This window comes from Abramis brama (genome assembly GCF_963993115.1).
Source record: "Abramis brama genome assembly, chromosome: 18".
Lineage (NCBI taxonomy): Eukaryota > Metazoa > Chordata > Actinopteri > Cypriniformes > Leuciscidae > Abramis > Abramis brama.
This window is the reverse complement of record NC_139980.1, coordinates 30,463,132-30,482,917: the sequence shown is the minus strand read 5'-3', so window position 1 is coordinate 30,482,917 and position 19,786 is coordinate 30,463,132. Positions and strand designations below refer to the sequence as shown.

Here is a 19,786-nt window from a genome sequence, read left to right as displayed (position 1 = left end):
TGAGTACATCATGAATCCATTTTCCAAACCATGTTTTTTTTCTTTTTCTTATCCTGAATCACTACAGTACACCTATAATAAGTGTTTATATTGGGACTATTTTAGACTGGTACGGATCGTTCCACAGTGGAGTATCCCAGTACCTGCGTGACTCATCATAGACATAAACACAGAGATGTAGCTCCGGCTACAATGTTCTTCCACAAGACACATGCAGTTCTGTTTTATTAACCTCTAGAGCACCAAAAGTCACAGACTGCAGCTTTAATTATTCTTTTCAAATTTGAATTCGTAAGAGTCTCTTAAGAAAACACTCAGACTGGCAATCCAGACTTATATTCATTCACCACGACACAAGTGTCAGACTCATTTTCTGCTCTTGCGGTGTAAAGTAGGGCTCTCCACTTACAAAAACACACTTGCCTTGTTTAAAACATGAACCTTTGCACCCGCTTGGTCAAATACTTTAAGACGTGACTCAGCGGGACTAAAGATGAGCTTCACCTTGCCATTCTAATCCGTGGGACAGCGTCCCAACCCGCTGCACTGAGCTCAATTGATTTGTTCTGTTGTTCGTCTCCGGAATGCCTAAAGCAGGGCCCCTTTCTGGAGCCTTGAGATATACAGCACAGGTAGCTTTGCTGGAGCCCTCGTCCCCTCTGTGCGGTGATCTTTTATGGATGTGAGCGCCTCTCTTGTTCTCTTCTTCAGAAAAGCAGCTGACTGCAGCAAACTGCCTGGGGGTTCTGGCCATGGCTGAGGCCATGTGCTGCACAGAGCTACACAACATGGCCAAGGCCTTCGCCCTGCAGAACTTCCCTGATGTGGCGGGACAAGACGAGATCCTCAGCGTCTCCAAAGAAGACCTGAACAACTACCTGTCCAATGACAGCCTGAACACCAAGGCAGAGGAGCTGGTTTATGAGACCGTCATCAAGTGGATCAAGAAGGACCCAGTCAATAGAGTGCAGGTGAGATGTTGTGTGTGTGAAGTTGTTTCAAATCTGTAACTTGACGAGCTACTTATTAAAGTAGTGTGGGTGCTGTAAAACTACCTTTTGTCCTCCACTGTTTGGGGCAGTCGTGGCCTAATGGTTATTTCACACAGACAGTCAGACTGGTAACCCGAAGGTTGCGGGTTCGATTCTTTGCACCACTGCTCTGAATGTGTGTGTTTGCAGTGTATGTGTGTTCACTACTCACGGCTCCTAATGTGTGCGCACTAACTTGGATGGGTTAAATGCAGAGGACAAATTCTGAGAATGGGTTACTATACTTGGCCTTCACTTTTAAAAAGGTTTGATAAAATTTGATGATAACTTAGAAACCATGCGTTTGGCTTTCGACCAAATGAAAATTCGATCAATGAAAATATCTGTCATTATTTACTCACTTTTGTGTCTTTCCAAACCCATAAGCTTTGGAACATACAGTTCCTGTATGAATGAGTCTTATGAGCTTGTTCTTTTATAGTGAAGCAAAAAGAGTCTTACGGGCGGGTTCTTTTTAGTAAATCAAAAACCGAGCACAACCAGTGTAGTGCAGTTCTAATGATTCTTAAGAGCTGATTCTTTTTAGTGAATCAATCAAAAACACACTGAGCAGACTGTATAGTGTGATTACCAAACAAATGCGTTTGGTTCAATTGTTCAATTTGGTTCAAAAAAGTTAAATTGTGCAAATCAAAAACATACAGCACAACCAATGTAATCTGATTCCCAAACAACTGATTCTTTTGAGCCATTTTTAGTGAATCAATCAAAAGCATTTAGTATGACCAATGTAGTCTGATTCCTGAACGATTGACTCTTATGAGCCTATTCTTTTTAGTGAATCAAAATCATATAGTGAAGCTGCATAGTCTGGTTTCTGAACTAATGATTTTAATTAGAGAATAAAAAATGAACCCTTTAATAATTGAATTAATCAAAAATATTAATCAGAAAACAGCGTGACCAGTCTAATTCCTGAGCGAATGACTGCTATTAGCCTTTTGTTGTTGTTTTTTTAAATACATAAATAAAGAATATACAGTGACTAATATAGTCCAGTTCCTGAATGACTGACTCTTATGAGCTGATTCTTTTTAGTGAATCAAAAATGAATGGCACAAACTGTGAAGTCTGATTCCTGAAGAAATGACTCTTAAACTTGTATTTTTTAGTTAATAAATAAAAATATAAAGAGTGATCAATGCAGCCCGATTCCCAAATTAATGTCTCTTATGAACCGTTTTTTTAGTGAATCAAAACCATTCAACATGACCAGTGTATATAAAAACTACCCGCTGTTATATGTGCCCATAAAATCTATAAAAAAAAATGGTCTGATAAATTCACCAAGTTTGTACTTTATACATTTTTTTTTACTGTCTGTTGTTCACATTGAGACTTAAAACTTAGTAGGCTGTGTTTTATTTAGCACTGTGACTACTTTCAGTTTTGTAGTTCTGTGTGAAAGCTGAATTTTGCCTTTTTTTGTTGAGACACACCAAGGGTTCAGGCCCCCTGAAGTGCCTTTGTTTCTTTATGGATCAAAAGACCTGTCTGCGGTGGGTTAGACAATTCAATAGGGCTTTCTCAAATCTCTCTCCACATTGAAGAAGTTTTGGCTTCCCGGAACCCCGAGAACAAGAGGTCAACACCATTTTGCTGTCCTTGCACTTCTATTTCTGCTACCCTGAAGAATACATTCAGGCCACTCGCAGCAAACATAAATAAGAGAGAGCGGAGCAAAGAAGCGTGCAGGAGCCAGCGGCCGAGATCAGATATTCAGGGGCCGTGTGGCATGACATTAGACCCTTTGGAGTACTGATGGGGTGCTGAGACTGTCTGAAATGGATGAGCCATGTGTGACAGTGCTGCTGCTTAAAAAAACCCTCATGCACCACCACAAGTTTCTCTCCGCTATAAAACGGCCCGCGACTGCGCACAGTTCATAAACAACTCTGGAACATTGGGATGCGGATGCATTTTTTACAAACTTTCTGTCTGTCTCTCTCTTTTACTGAATTTCACCCCTTTCCAGACCCCGATGGAAGCGTTTTGATTGAATCCACTGACATTTCCTAAGGATATATCAGCTCCAATTGTCACAGTCGATGCACAAACGCTAAGGCAAATGTTTGTTGTCGCTCTGAGCAAACGTTTGTTCGTGGAGCTCTACAAACATGCTCCGGCGGTCTGAGATGGACGAGAGATGGGAATCGTTTTTGGCCGAAACTATAGATAATGTAAAAATAACAGCTTTTATGCTTCACGGTAAATTAGTGGCGAATTAGTGGGAGGCGCGTTGGGCTGTGTACAGCCGCCAGACCTCCATGCGCAGTGATGTATGGATCTTTATTGTGCAATCCTTCACGCCGTTGCACAATTTGCATTAGTTTATTACAGTGAGTCAACATGCTTTTTATGTGCTTGTAACACAAGGGCCCGCGAGCCGCTGGGGAAAGAGGCGAGCTTAAAATAGAGCTTCTCACGGCACACCTGGGACCGGCACCGAGCTCCTGCGTAAGATGTGAACGATCAGCCTGTCCTAATGTTAGTAAATGATCTTTCTTTTGTCCTTGGTCCAGTAGTCATACGTCTAGATGGACTGGCTGATTAATGGCGTCACGTGACTCATTCCGATCTGGATTAGTGTATGAGAGACTGGGAAGAAATTGGACTGAGAAAGATATGTCATTCAGAGGTATGAAAGAAGAACGTGTGTTTTAACACTTGCCTAATGAATGAGAAGGATCAGCCGGGTTTACTGAAGCATTCAGAACACACAGATCTACTCTCAAGCAGCCAGACTCCTGGAGAAAACATCTATTAACCTGTTAATATGGATGATATTAAGGTTTGAACATACAAACTGCTGTGACAGATAGCGTGTCTTTATCTTAAAATTAAATTCAACCATTTCTCATAAAGAAACAAGAACATGGTCTTATCAGTTAATGATATATGCATTCTTGCATGCATCATTCTTCATTCTTTTAGACAGACATATTTATTTGTATAAATACAGATTAATCCTGATTAAAGCTATTAAGTTATTAAGTCAAGAACATTGGGTGATTTTCTTTTTTTGGTCTTTTGATTTATGGTGAACAGCAGCGGACATTTACAAATAGAAAACAGTTATTTTAAATTGTAATAATATTACAGTATTTACTGTTTTTTTTTATCAAATAAAAGCAGAAGAGACTTCCTTCAAAAATCATTTAAAAATCTAACTTTAAACTTTTGAATTGCAGTGCATATTTGTGTATATTTGATTGCTTTACAGTAGACTCATTGTTATTTTGCCTCTTATAATCAACAGATTTTTTTTACATTTTTTTTTTATAAAAGCTTGGAATGTTGATTTATCTCAGAGCTATTTTTTAAATCCCTATGGAAACATGAATGAGATTTTTTTTTTTTTGTGAGGATTTTTCTCACCTTCACTGGACAGTAGGAAAAGAGATTGGAAACAATTGGAGTGTAGAGAGGAGAACAAGACCAGGAAAGAACCAAAGGCTTTATGCTTTCATGCTTTATTTTATATTTCTTTACTTCTTGATCCAAAGTGGCTTAAAAAGTGAGCAGTAACGATTGCGCTCTATTGAACATACAAGTCACACAGTTTCACTGTGAATCAGTTAATAACGACAATCTGATTGCTATCAGCAAATTACAATTACTGGGCAAACATTACATCAACTGCTTAATATTCTTGAGCCAAACTGATAAAGTTTATAATGCGCCCCCACCACTTTTCTCATTGTTCTTATGTTCTTCCTCTTTTGAAGCCCCGATTGCAACTATGTCCTGACTCTACTGTTTTGCCCTGTGCGTCAAATTTGCTTCGGACGGCCTGATACTGTAGGCCAGGGGTGTCCAAACTCATTCCTGGAGGGCCACTGTCCTGCAGAGTTTAGCTTCAACTTACCTCAACACACCTCCTGGAAGTTTTTTGTATGCTTAGTGTAACTGATGTTGGCCAGTAAGAGCTGTGTGTAAACCTCACTCCCCCGGCGTCAAAAGGTGTGCTGCGACTGACGCTAGCGGCTGCGGTCTTTAGCTTCCTTGTTAGCGGGCCCGTCTCCCACACTGGAGACGCCGGTTCGAGTCCCGCTCGGGGCAGGTAGAGTAGGACCGGTTACATTTCGTGCCATGACCCAGATGGGAGTGAGGTTTAGGGGGTTGAGATTAACGGACGTAGACCGCTAGCGCTGCGGTCTTTACCGCCCTTGTTAGCGTGCCCACCTCCCACGCTGGAGACCACGGTTCGAGTCAAAAACTGATTACACAAGCTGGTTCAGGTGCGTTTAATTGGACAGGACAGGACAGTTGCCCTCCAGGAGCAGAACTGGACACCCCTGTTGTAGGCTAAGATTACATTGTTCAAAAGAGAAAGCGAGCTTCATAGTCTGACTGCCTCCAGTCACTCAAATTTCATGTGCAAGCATAAAAAACAGAATGTGGCAAAGGCTTTGATAAACCTCCCTCTCTGTGCCATGTGTTCACCTGCCGGGACCGAGCAGCAGTGACTCCGTCACTCAAACGCTGACTAAACTTCCCGAGATTGCTAACAGCACGGCACTGGAGCCGCTAAAGATCAGGCCCCTGCCCTGCCGAGCACGGCATGTCCAGAGTCCGACCCACATGCTTTCAATTACAGACACCTCCCCTCCCGCCAAGTCCCGTGCAAAGGAGCCATTAAAGAAACGCCCTGGATGATTTCGTACGACGCTTTATCGTGACCGAACGGTGAGGCCGCCTGACAAAGAAGGTTGATTAATTGCATCTCCTTTGAGGAGAGAACTAATATGCAGCTGAAAAGAATGCTTAATGATGGTTTTTGCACAAGGGGGCAATCTGCATTCACCCTCGGCAGGGAGATCTAATTCAGCAGTCAGAAAATAACAATGGATGTACCAGCGTTGATGCTCTGTCCTGGCAGACAGCACTCATTAGTTGCCGGGGTCATGTTTGACTTGAGGGCAGAGGAGAATCTTCCCATTTCAGCCTTTTAATGAGATCAGAACTCGTTGAATTTGCAGATGTTACTGAGGACTTCAATCTCACCCTTCATTCAGTCGGAGCATATAAAGACATGCAGACTGGATTATTAACAATTCAAAATAACCATTTAGTCTCAATTAGAACTGTTAGTATAGTAATATATAGAAGTGAAGTGCATGAGTTTATTATAATTTGCTGATAAAATGTGCAGGCTGGTTATTATAGTCTTTATATTTTTATATTATTGATATTAAGTATACGAGAGCTTAATTTCACATCATAAAATTTTTATCTTTCTGGCCCTGTGGAAAGAGTTTGGTCTACTATGTAGACATACTTTAGAGTTTACAATGCAAAGACGTTAGCCAATAATCAAACATGCTCTCCTAAACTCTCTCTCATTATTTAGGGGTGTGGTCCTGGTCAAGACAATCTCCTGAACTCCAAACTGAATGTCAGAATGGGAAAGAAAGGTGATTTAAGCAATTTTGAGCGTGGCATGGTTGTTGGTGCCAGACGGGCCGGTCTGAGTATTTCACAATCTGCTCAGTTACTGGGATTTTTACGCACAACCATTTCTAGGGTTTACAAAGAATGATGTGAAAAGGGAAAAACATCCAGTATGCGGCAGTCCTGTGGGCGAAAATGCCTTGTTGATGCTAGAGGTCAGAGGAGAATGGGCCGACTGATTCAAGCTGATAGAAGAGCAACTTTGACTGAAATAACCACTCGTTACAACCGAGGTATGCAGAAAAGCATTTGTGAAGCCACAACACGCATAACCTTGAGGCGGATGGGCTACAACAGCAGAAGACCCCACCGGGTACCACTCATCTCCACTACAAATAGGAAAAAGAGGCTACAATTTGCATGAGCTCACCAAAATTGGACAGTTGAAGACTGGAAAAATGTTGCCTGGTCTGATGAGTCTCGATTTCTGTTGAGACATTCAGATGGTAGAGTCAGAATTTGGCGTAAACAGAATGAGAACATGGATCCATCATGCCTTGTTACCAAGGCTGGTGGTGGTGGTGTAATGGTGTGGGGGATGTTTTCTTGGCACACTTTAGGCCCCTTAGTGCCAATTGGGCATCGTTTAAATGCCACGGCCTACCTGAGCATTGTTTCTGACCATGTCCATCCCTTTATGACCACCATGTACCCATCCTCTGATGGCTACTTCCAGCAGGATAATGCACCATGTCACAAAGCTCGAATCATTTCAAATTGGTTTCTTGAACATGACAATGAGTTCACTGTACTAAAATGGCCCCCACAGTCACCAGATCTCAACCCAATAGAGCATCTTTGGGATGTGGTGGAACGGGAGCTTCGTGCCCTGGATGTGCATCCCACAAATCTCCATCAACTGCAAGATGCTATCCTATCAATATGGGCCAACATTTCTAAAGAATGCTTTCAGCACCTTGTTGAATCAATGCCACATAGAATTAAGGCAGTTCTGAAGGCAAAAGGGGGTCAAACACAGTATTAGTATGGTGTTCCTAATAATCCTTTAGGTGAGTGTATATATACTTTCATGTTAGATGTGATAAATCGTAATTAATCGATTTGACAGCAGTAATAAATTAACATAAGCCAAGAAGTAGCTAACAGGACTTTAGCTAAAGTTTCTCTAAAAGTTATGAGCAAACATTCCTCCAGTAATGTTAATAGCACGTTATCTGGTCTTTAATAATGTTCTCAAAATTTCGTTTAACATTTTAGTTAGACGTTTGTCTAATGTTTTTTAAATGTCACTACTTGTTTCAGAACATTTTAGAGAACATTCAGAAGTAACAATTCCATAATGTTTGCAAAATGATAAAATGGAATGTTCCTTTAATCTTTACATAACCAAAAAATAATAATAATAATAACTTTTATTTTTAATGGATGTTTTGAATGTTGAGAGAACATTCAGAAATAACATTTTCATCACTTAATAGGAACATTAGCAAAACATTCTTAGAACATATTTTTGTTTGCTGGGTTTACACGGTTTCGTAATTTTTTTTATTCATTTGAATCCAATGCTTAATGAGAAAGTTCATTAGTTTAGAGCTCTTTTTTTCTGATTCTGGTTTGAATCAAATGTTGTTATTCCTCTCAGAGCTGGTTGGATTGGTTCATGTCTTAGAACTATTTATTGAAGGCATTTTTGAAGTGCCTACAGAACAAAGGAAATAAATGAGAAAAATAATTAACGAACCAAGACTGCTGAAAAAACGTCCCGTCGCTGTTGAGCTTCATTGAGACGGTAAGTCAGGTTCGGTTCCTGTGCGTATAACTCTGTTGTGTTCACTCTTTCAAAAGCTGAAAGCCAGACATAAGGCCAACTGAATCTCGCTTCAGTGCGCACAGACTCTTCGCTACTGTTTCTCTCATGAGAGGATACCCCCCAGCTGAACTCTTCTGTCTTGTGTGTGAGAGAATATTTCAGTGGCTCATTTCTTTCTTCCTGGCTGATGTTATATTTAAGGGAGACTAAATAAAGCTTCTCCACACTCGATATCTTCTGCATAAAAACAACATGAGGCCTCTCACACACATTTGCTCTGTTCCTAAACCTGAGCTGCCAACAGAGACAGTCTTTTAAGATATTGTCTTGAGCTCCCGACTGAAAGGCTTTTGCAAAAAAAATACACCGCCTCTTAAGATACCTTGTTTTGGACCGATTTTATGTACACTGCAAAGAAAAACAAATTCCCTTCCAGTTTAATTTATTGTTCTTAGCCCATTGGCAGACATTTTTTCTTGTTTTAAGCACAAAGTTACCACATTTTGGTCACTTTTTCGAAAACAAGACTTAATGTCTTAAGTAATTTTCTCCTCTAGTAAATGTATCTTGATGTTTAGATATTTGTACCGGAAAATGAGACTGAGAAAAATACTGAGGAAGAATATATTTTTTATGCATTTTTCAGAAAGCAAGACATGTTATCTTATGTCGTTTTGCTTCTCAAGTAATAGTATCTTGATTTAGGAATGGTTAGATATTTGTACTGGAAATTAAGTACAAGAATGTATCCTTTCACTGAGAATGCAAATCCATAATGCATTGCAACAAGCACAGGGAAAAAATAATCTACAAAAAGTAAGAAAACTGTTGATGAATAAACGTTTATTTCGTAAAAAACTGAACATATTCTGCATTTTACTTAGTATTTGTGCATTTTGTGTATTTTTATAGTGATTTGAGTATTGCACCGTTAGCAGATCACCAGACCAAGGTCTGTATTGGAATCACTAGTGAGTCTCATGTGAAGTGCAGTGTGGCACATAGTTGCTGTTTCAAATCAGTCATTTATGAGGCTCCACGATGTTAGATAGGATGTTAGGCAGCTCACTTAGTTTTGGAACGGAGCAATAGACACCCATATGCTGCTCCTGCTGCCTATCTGACGGCTGGAATTGGGAATTGCTCCATGGGCTCTTCTTGTCACTGAGCGGCCCCCTGCAGGCGCACACTTAGACTCTGTCATTGTGCCGTCAGACAGATTAGCCCTGACGTTAGAGTCGCTGTGTGTGTTGTGCTTCGATGCCTTCACTACTGTTGTCTTCATAGGTCGGAGAGTTTTCGAGCTGATGTTGCACATGCAGGTTTAATGTGGCCGGTGAGGTGTGTAAGTATTGTGTCTGGGACAGGAAGGTGAGATACCGTGCCATGTCTCGCTAGTAAGCCGATACCTCTTGCATATTGAATGAGTCGAGCTAATGCATAAAACTTTGTAAAGTGCTGCTGGTGGAGGCGAACAAGTGAACTGCATGCCATTTCAGGACAAATTTAGGTATTTATTTACTTTTAAAATACATATAAGTACATGCTCTATATTGATATATTACATATATATTCATATATTAGAAAATATATTTTTAATATTTAAATGTTAATTTATATTTATAAAAATTCTAGATTTTAGTCATGCACACATTTTAATAATGTATGTATATACTGTATGAATACACACAAGATTGTATTAGAAAAACATTTTTTTTTTTTAAATGTGTGTGTGTATATATATATATATACATACATACATATTTTGATATTTCTAAAAATTGTAGATTTATATCTAGATAGATTTGATATCCTTTTTGATAAAATGTTTATTTGATATATATTTTTGATATTTATAAAAATATCTAGATTTTCTATCTAGAAATGTTTTATTGGAATACTGATTTACTTTTCAAGTAACACGTTTATTGTGTGTGTATATAATAATGCATAAAAATCTAAAAAACATGAAAAAGTATAATTTTTGATAATATTCATTTATATATTTTGATATTATTATTATTATTACAATTCTAAAAATCCGTCACCATTAACCATAATCCATGCATTTCTTAATGTATATTTCTGCTTCCGAGAGCTCATTGTGTGATCTCCAGTCTTGTCATGCGTACAGCACAAAGGCCCGTCACCTCCCCATGGTGATCAACGCCTGACAATTTGATGACAGGAATAGAAGGACCCCTGTCTCTGGAGGTCCCGGAAGACAGAAGGGAAATGCGCTAGCGGCATGCCTGGACACGAAGACAAATAGCTCTACGAGACAGCAGAGAGAGGATGGGGACTCATCCGCTTTTCCCACACTGGGAAGCGGAGGTGTATGAATTAGCGCTGATTCGCTATCCGACCCTGACACGCCCTCCTGATGAAGTCTGTCAGGAACAACCGAAGCGTCCAGTTTAAGCGGAGGATGTCAGATCCCTTTAGCATTGATTTAATGCACAGGAGATTGGCGTCGTTAAGCTCATTGACAAATTGAGCCTAGCATTGGAAGGAGTCTAAGCACAAGGTGCTGGATACATGAATATAGATGAGGCACAGATACAGGATGTGTGTGTGGGAGGAGTGTCTGTGTGCAGATAGTGCCCTTAGCGTGAGTCGCCCTGGTGCTGTTTATGGCTGAATAATTGTGATGGGTGCGCTTCTATAGCGTGGTGTGCTGGGTTAGGGGTCAGAGAGGGTAAAAACAGCCCAACACGGCTGCTTCGCTGTAAAAAAACAAATAAAGAAATAAATTGTTAAGCATTCCTGGGGGCTTTCAACTTTATACAGATCAGGGAACACTTTATATATTTCTTTTCACTTTATCTTTATCAATATAATACATATCTGTCATGTTTAGTCAAACATTGAGCCTAACAAGTTGAAATACAACCCCCCCCCACACACACACAGTACTGATCAAAAGTTCGGAAACATACTATTTTTAATGTTTTTGAAAGAAGTCACTTATGGTCATCAAGGCTGCATTTATTTGATCAAAAATACAGAAAAAAATGTAATATTGTGAAATATTATTACATTTTAAAATAATGGTTTTCTCTTTGAATATATTTTATAATGTAATTTATTTCTGTGATGCAAAGCTGAATTTTCAGCATCATTACTCCAGTCTTTAGTGTCACATGATCCTTCAGAAATCATTCTAAGATTTATTATCATTGTTGGAAACAGTTGTGCTGCTTAATACTTTTTTATAACTTCTGATACTTTTCTCAGGATTCTTTGATGAATCAAAAGTTTTAAAAAAACAACAGCATTTATTTAAAATAGAAATCTTATACACTACAGTTCAAACGTTTGAGGTTAGTAATTTCTTTTTTCTTTGTTTGAAAGAAATCAATACTTTTATTCAGCAAGGATGTGTGATAAAAAGTGATAGTAAAGATTTAAATTGTTAGAAAAAGATTTATGTTTTAAATAAATGCTATTATTTGTTAACTTTTTGTTCATCAATGAATCCTGAAAAAGGTATCACAGGTTCCAAAAAAAAAATATTCATCAGCACAACTGTTTCCAACATTGCATTCACTGAGTATCAAATCAGCATATTAGAATTATTTCTGAAGGATCATGTGACACTGAAGACTGGAGTGATGATGCTGAAAATTCAGCTTTGCATCACAGGAATAAATTATATATTTAACGTATATTAAAATAGAAAACCATTATTTTAAATTGTAATAATATTTCACAATATTACTGTTTTTTTAACAAATAAATGCAGGCTTGATGACCAGAAGAGGCTTTCAAAAACATGAATAATAGTAATGTTTGTAGTAATTGTGTGTAGTAATTACGTAGTAATTATGTAGTAATTGTAAAGTGTGTGTGTGTTTAATAAGTACATTTAAATATTTTAATTTATATTAATTAAAATGAATATGGTATAATTATTATTTTTAATTAATGAAACATTTTATCACAGTCCTCACATTGTACTGCAAAATTGAAAACAAATTAAGAAGTTTCTTCTGACTGACATTATATGTGGATTTCAGGGTATATGTCCAGTTCAAAAGCTGGTGCCTACATTACAATGTGGATCACAGTGGAATTCTTCATCTTAGTTTCATCTGAGTTTGTGATTTCTTTCCTCAGGGTGAAATCTGTCACCGCTGAGCTGCTGCCGCTTCTTTCGTCTCATCTGGAGGGTTGCATATTTTACCGCTATCATTTAATCGGCCGCCACAAGACAGGAGCCTACGAGCACCAGTTTAGTTGTTCAGATTTATGGAGCTCAAATCCCCCCTCGTCTGGTCCCGGCGGCCCGGTTGAGCCGGGAGATCGTGATTATTTTCTCTAACCAGTCCAAAGCGGTTTGGCTGGGTCGGCTAAACCCGTCCGCTGGCAGGAGTGTGTCGAGGGGAGGGGAACGGGGCCGGCGCCAGGGGAGCATCCATCTGCCGTGACATTATTTTAGATCAGATCCTTACTGGGATCCCTAATCCCTGATCTCACAGTCGGGATCATGGAACAGTTCAACGATATGTGGTCCTGTTGGTGGGACATATGCTAAAAGAGCATGCCGGTTATTATATCAGTATGCAAACGATGCACATATGACATTTAACATTCCATAAAGGTAGATGTCTTGCCAATGCAGCGAGGTAAACCAGAAAGTTCAGAGCCGGTACACATTTGAGATGGTTTAGGCAAGTACGTGTAAGGCCGTGCCGAGCGCTGGCACACATTTCTGAAATCTCTCTCGGGCCATTGTGTGCGTCTGGCATCTTGCCTTCTATTGTTTGCTAAATAAAGTGTTTTTGCTTAGGGATGCTGGGTAAGGAATGACAAGAGATTTTTCAGTGCTGGGTTAATAATGCTGGGATGTCAACTTCAAACTTATATAGGACATCATAAAATAAGAAAACCTTATTGACCTATAATAGCTAGATTTAATTGTGCATGATTTATTGTAACTAGATATAAAGTCCATCTTGGTACTATATTGGTTATTAGTAGTTTTTTTATTGTTATTATTTTCATTTATATTTTTCTTTTGATAAATAGCCAACTAGCTCAATGGATATTTATTTATTTGTTTGTTTGTTTTCTTGTTTAAAGTTATTTTATTGGTTAAATAGAGCAATATTAAATACATTACATTTTATTTATTTATTTTTTTTTTTTTCTTACATTTATTTTAAACAACAATAATATCCAATAATGGATATGGTAGCGATTATATTTTTTCAATACTTTTTAGTTTTCTGTTGTAGCATATCCAGCCTTTCTAAAATCCAGTATTGAATGCAGTCAAGATAATAAAAGTTACAGCAATAATTGAAACAACAGATAGATTTGCAAATGAAGCCTTAGCATTTGGATACATGAAGTTTCTCTCACGGGTAATTTTGACCTTCAGCCTCTACGTACTTTTCACAATCCATTAAATTCCCAGTAGATAAAGTTAAGTGTCGTCCTACTTTTTTTTTTCTTATTGAATACGCAGTTTCATTATGAAAGGTTGCCTTTAATGAGGAATGGATAGTAAGAGTACTTTGTCAAGGTCAGATCAGGTAAAATCTCTCCACGTCTCGCTCTGAGAGACAGCAGAAGCCCAGGTGTTCACACCGCCCGTGTCTGTTTTATTTTACGGATGTTTATGTAATGCGTTGTGAGCTCAGAGGTGAGGGGGTCAGGTTGGCTGCTGTCCCTGTCAACTCGTGTTTACAGCATTTAACGCTGACGTGAGCAAAAGCCCCACTGAGGATGACTCCAAACAAACAAGCTGGCCATGAATAGTCCTCACCATAGCAACCCCTAACACACTACCTCAGTCTAAAAGACACGGACTTGCTCGCGTATATATAGCATTCCAACGTGCAAATATTTTCATAACAATCGCCTGGAATGAAGAAAGTGAACAGCATGTTTGATATTCAGAATTGCAAGCAAACGCTGCTTTGTTTACAATTTGTATATGTGTAGTCCTAGATTCGGTTTCCCTTTCTGAATGGTGAAAATAGACTATTGATGCCTGCTGATATAGGCAGATTTTCCTTACACGCAGGTGCATAACGCATGTGCTAGTTGCAGTCGCCTTTAGTCTTTTTGGTGTGTTCCAAGTGCAACATTTTGGCCGAGACACAGCCGACGCGAGGCGACAACACGGTCAGCTTTCGTCGCCTTTAAAGCAGTGTGGACGCTGACAGCTTGTTCACACTATATGACCATGTTTACGTTAAAGGTGACATTTTATTCCCCTTTTCACAAGATGTAATATAAATCTTTGGTGTCCCCAGAATGTGTCTGGGAAATTTCAGCTCAAAATACCCCCCAGATCATTTATTATAGCTCGTCAAATTTGCCTTTTTTGTGTGTGAGCAAAAACTCGCCGTTTTTGTGTGTGTCTCTTTAAATGCAAATGAGCTGCTGCTCCGCCTCCGTTCAGAAGACGGCCGATCCTTTACACGAGCTTCGGATACTGTGACAAACCCGAATTTCACCTTACAGAGAGACTCAGGAAGAGGTTGCAGCTTTTAGACTGCACCTGCATGTTTCTGAATGGTTAGTGGATAGGCTAGTTGTTGTGGAGTTACATTGATTCATCTCATCGACAGTCCCATGTATAGTCATGTTTAACTTTTACACAAGCTGATACAGTTCCCTGAGGACTTTAGAAGTCTGTGCAGCCAACGACTTTGTTACTTTGTTGTTGCTTGCAAAAACCAAATGGCGATACCTTGGGTGGAAACGTGCAGATTAAGGGGCGATAATATTATAATAAGATCCCCTTCAGACGTCAGAAGGGGAGCGAAATCTGATTGGCTTATTTTTTGACATGCTTGCAGAGAAAGGCTTACCAAAACAAAGTTACTGGGTTGTCACTTTTCACGTTTTGTGGGTTGGTAGATGCACCGGGGACCCGATTATAGCACTTAAACATGGAAAAAGTCCGATTTTCATGAAATGTCCCCTTTAAAGATTCACATTGGCAACAGTTTTATCATAATTAATGGTGCTTTTCTATTAAAAAAAAAGGTACAAAGAAGTGGTATTTTTTGTATTATTAGCATTCAAGTATTTCATATCTAGGACTTCTATATTCAATCTTCATGTACTAAAAGAATCCTTCAGTTGAATTGAATCATTGCAGTCCTTTTACTAGTAATGCTAGGGAACGATTGGCAGACAAGAAGCTCGGGCTGAATTCACATGTTGAATATATTTCTCTCTCCGTCTCTCTCTCACAGCACATATCCGAATTGCTGGCCGTCGTTAGACTTCCATTCATCCACCCCAGTTACCTGCTGAATGTGGTGGACAATGAAGAGCTGATTAAATCGTCCGAGGCTTGCCGAGACCTGGTGAACGAGGCCAAGCGGTACCACATGCTCCCTCACGCGCGGCAGGAGATGCAGACGCCCAGGACGCGGCCGAGACTCTCCGCAGGTTTGACTCAACCTTTTACATTCTAGTTCTCATCTGTCTTTCACTAGTCTCACATTACCGTAGCCAGAACTTTAAGGTCTGACATAAGGTCTGTCCCACATCGCAGCTTATTCTGGCTCGAGAACCAGCCGCTTACAGGAAGAGACCGTCTGGCTGAGATATAAAACGATCAATCACAGTTTCGTTTTTATGAGCTGTGTAGGAGATGGTTCATCTGAAATAGATGATACCACAATATGTGATTTTTTAAATCATAATTATGGATATTAAATGGTTCATGAAAGAATCGATTCTGAACTGCTAAAAAAAAAAACACTTTGCATGCATTTCAAAAGGATGCGGACTCGCACTGGAATTGATACGGAAAAACCAATACCATTGTTACTGATCTTATCACTGTGCTGAGGAAGAGGAGGGGTTTTGAGAGACAGAATCTCCCAACTATTTTTTTTTCAGACTTTTTTTTAGAAATGAGGCATCACGGTTCAGTGCATACAGTCAGACGACGAATACAGTCAGCTCTTTATTAGTATTTATAAAGCACATATTAATGCCTTATTCTGCATGACCTTATTCTGCATCCCTTAATACCTAAACTTAACAACTTTACTAACTTATAAGCAGTAATTAGTGGTTTATTGAGGCATAGTTAATAGTTGGTTAATAGTGAGAATTGGACCTTAAACTAAAGTGCGAGCATTTTTCCTATTCTACCGAACTTGTAGCGAACCGTGACCCCAAAACTGAGGAATGTACCGAACCGCCACATCTGTGTTCCATTACACCCCTTATAAAAAATAATGAATATGTAATATAGTGCATATATTTAGCAAAATGCTCCTCTCTGGAGTTATTTTTCTAGCTAAGTAATAATGGACATACTGTATGAATATTGAATGGCTTTCCTGAGGTAAATGTAATGAATGTAAAGGGCCCTATTTTAACAGTCTAAGTGCATGGTCTAAAGCACAGGGCGCAAGTTCACTTAGGCCATGTACGAATCCACTTTTGCTAGTTTAATGACAGGAAAAATGGTCAGTCTAAAATGGTCCCTATTCTCTTAATGAGTAATGGGTGTGTTTTGGGATTTGCGTGCATTAAACCAATCAGAGTCTCATCTCCCATTCTCTTCAAATGCCAGATGCGCTCGCGCCAAGGCAGATTCGCTATTTACATGACGGAATTTGATAGTGGAAAGAGTGCAAACGGATCTGCTCGTGCGCGAGGTAAAAATGCACAAGCAGATCATCTACTGGACAAGCCGGATTGCACCATATCTTTATGTACACAATAATAATCTTTTACATTGTAATCCTTTTATTTTAAAGATTCGGCATATTTGTGTGCTGCTGTGCGTCCCTGTGTGTTTAATAAGCAGAGTGTATGCGTGTTTTGGACCCGCCTATAGGCGCACATTACTAACACCCTCTTTAAATAACAAAAAAAAAAAATTCAGTCTATTTCAGTTGCCTCAAAATAGCAACGTGCCAACAATGCCCCAGAACACACCTCGTTTTCAGACCAGCACGCCCATGGGCGCACAAATGCATTTGCTATTTAAACAACGTGGCGCAGGCAGGACTTGAAAATGATAACTGCGTCGGACTGAAACTAGCAAAAAACACTTGCAAGTGTACATCGCATTTCTTTGTTTCTTTGTCTTTTTATCTTACCTTCTTTGTCTTTCTAGTCAAAACATTGATTGAGCAATTATATGAGACATTATACATTTCAGTAAGTTATACTGTGTCTTTAACATACCTTCTGATGTTCATTCGTGTTTATTTGGTGCTACAACTAGCATTAAACAGGAAGAGATGATCAGGTCATGTGTGATCGCGCTTCCGCTTCGCTTGAACTGAAGCGCTACAGCGACCTGTCACTCCACATAAAAGAGTGGTTAAACGTATTTATTGTTTGAATTTTGTTATAAATTTGACCGAATTTAAAAGCTGACATACATTTCATATCAATCCACATATTCATATCCTCGTTGTGTGCACAAAACAGACAGTGACATTTTGGTGCATCCCAAGTGTTCCACACAGGCCATTGCCTCTCTGAAGTATCAAAATCTGCTAATTTTGAATCAATAAATGGCACACGTTCAGCATCTGTGTGGTTATTCTGATAGCTGTGCATCTCAGTGTCTCTGTGGCGGCTCTAACCGTATCTGAAGTCAATCTCAGGCTGCTGTAAAAATGCAAGCAAACTAATTTATGGTTCAATAAGGCTGTCCTCTTGCAGCGCTGTGAATCACTCTCGCTCTCCTCGCGCAGCCGCTCCAGCCCCCATGATTCCCTCAGCGAGGCGTGAGTCCGTGAGTGAGCTGTACATTTATTTAATCTTGATATACTGTGGCTCTCTTTCTCTCGCCCCTGAGTTTTATTGATCTCTGCCCACTGCAGTATAAGAGCTGAAAACTACAGTCTAACAGCTCTTTTTTAAATAAATAAATAAGTAGAATCTAATTAGCAGGCAATTTTTTTAATATTTTATATCAGATGATTTTGAACAGGATTTGCTGTATCTAGCACAAAAAACATTGAATAAATTAATTTTAAAAAAACGAGTGAATGAATCAAATGAATGAATTGATGAGAGCATTAAAGATGCAACGTATGAAAACGCAGTTTTGACGCATGATTTTTGGTTGCAGTATACTTTTATTGATGTATTAAACCATTATTGACATCCAACCTGCTCTATAATGCAACTAATGTCCAGATTATCAGTAAACAATGATATTTTTGTCTTTTCCACACATAATGCACATGTATGGCTTAAGAAGATTTAAAATATAGACATATAGTGCTTTTTTGGAGCTTGACAGCCTGTGACCACAGTAAATTGTTGTTGAATGGAAATCTGTGATTCTTCTATCAATCAATCTATTTTTGTGGCAGAAATGGAATAAATTCTTGGTTAAACTTCTCTAATTAAATACTTAGTTCAAATCCCACGCATATGCATATGTCTTGAATCTGTGAATTTTTGTGTGTTTGTTGTATTGGTTTAATTTACATGAAATGTCTAAATGAGTTGATTCACTCGAGTGGATTGATTGAGTAGAATGAATCAAATCACTAGAATGAATTTATTCTTTAGAGTGATTCATCTCACTAAAATGACTTAGATTTTCAACCCTACATGAGAGAGAAAAGAAAAGAGCATGTTTGATTAGAACTTAACGCGTGTTTTGTCACACTACAATTTCATGGAAAAGTAGTTTGTTCCTCTAAAGCTACACTATTGTCACAATACTGAAAAATGGAGGAAGGTTGTTCTGGCCTTAAAAGTGATTAAAATAGTTCTAGTAAAGCTCTGAGATTTTTAGTGAGTCACTCAAGCGGAACAAGTCGCCCACACTAAAACATCACACTGCTTGCTTTATTCCAGTTGACTCCAGAAATGCCAGGGTTCTTCTTAATAAACATCTCTAAATGCTTGGTAAATATGATGCATAGTTTCCAAACTTTCAGCACATGTTTGTTTTTTACTGTTAAACGAGATATTTATGGAAATAAGTAGCCTCGGCAGAGGAACAAATTGCTCTTGGGCTCTAGATTTTTCCTACTCGGCGTCCAGGAGTCGGAGGCTCTTTTCAATAAAGCAAGGTTTAATTATTGTCTGAAAGGTGTTACGAGCTGTGCGTGAATGTCGTGTCACCCCACAGAACTTATTTTCTGCATGGAGGAGTTAAAGTAATTGGTAAACAAATGTCTTTTTACAATGCTGAGTGAGATTTGTTTCTATGGTGTGACAGCTGGTAAATGTTTCAAGCAGCGATTTTACCAAATTGTAGATAACAACTAATTTGACCAGTTTTCATAGTTTTTTTAATTGTTAGTATGAGATAATAAATCACAAAAGATACTAATTCAACATACTTGAATGTTCAGCGTTTAAAGTTTTTGAGCGTCTTTATTCACTAATTAACAAAGTACTGTTACTATAATTTGTTTTAGAAATGTACCTTAGAAATGTACCCATGGTACTCCTTGAAATACCTGCAATAGCCTGTTTAATGAATAATCTTAGTTGTGTATGTTTCAATGCTCAGACTTCATCTCAATGTATTGATACTCAGACT

The 19,786-nt window shown here is 38.8% G+C and overlaps 1 protein-coding gene across 7 annotated transcripts in view; it reads left to right on the top strand.

Moving 5' to 3' along the window:
* klhl29 (kelch like family member 29) overlaps positions 1–19,786 on the top strand; it is a 268,904-nt gene that overhangs the window by 203,927 nt on the left and 45,191 nt on the right. For all 7 annotated transcript variants that reach the window (XM_084091259.1, XM_084091257.1, XM_084091256.1 and 4 more), the window contains 2 exons: positions 712–971; positions 15,495–15,693. In XM_084091259.1, the coding sequence (XP_083947385.1) occupies positions 712–971; positions 15,495–15,693 (459 nt within the window). The remainder of the gene's footprint in view (positions 1–711; positions 972–15,494; positions 15,694–19,786) is intronic.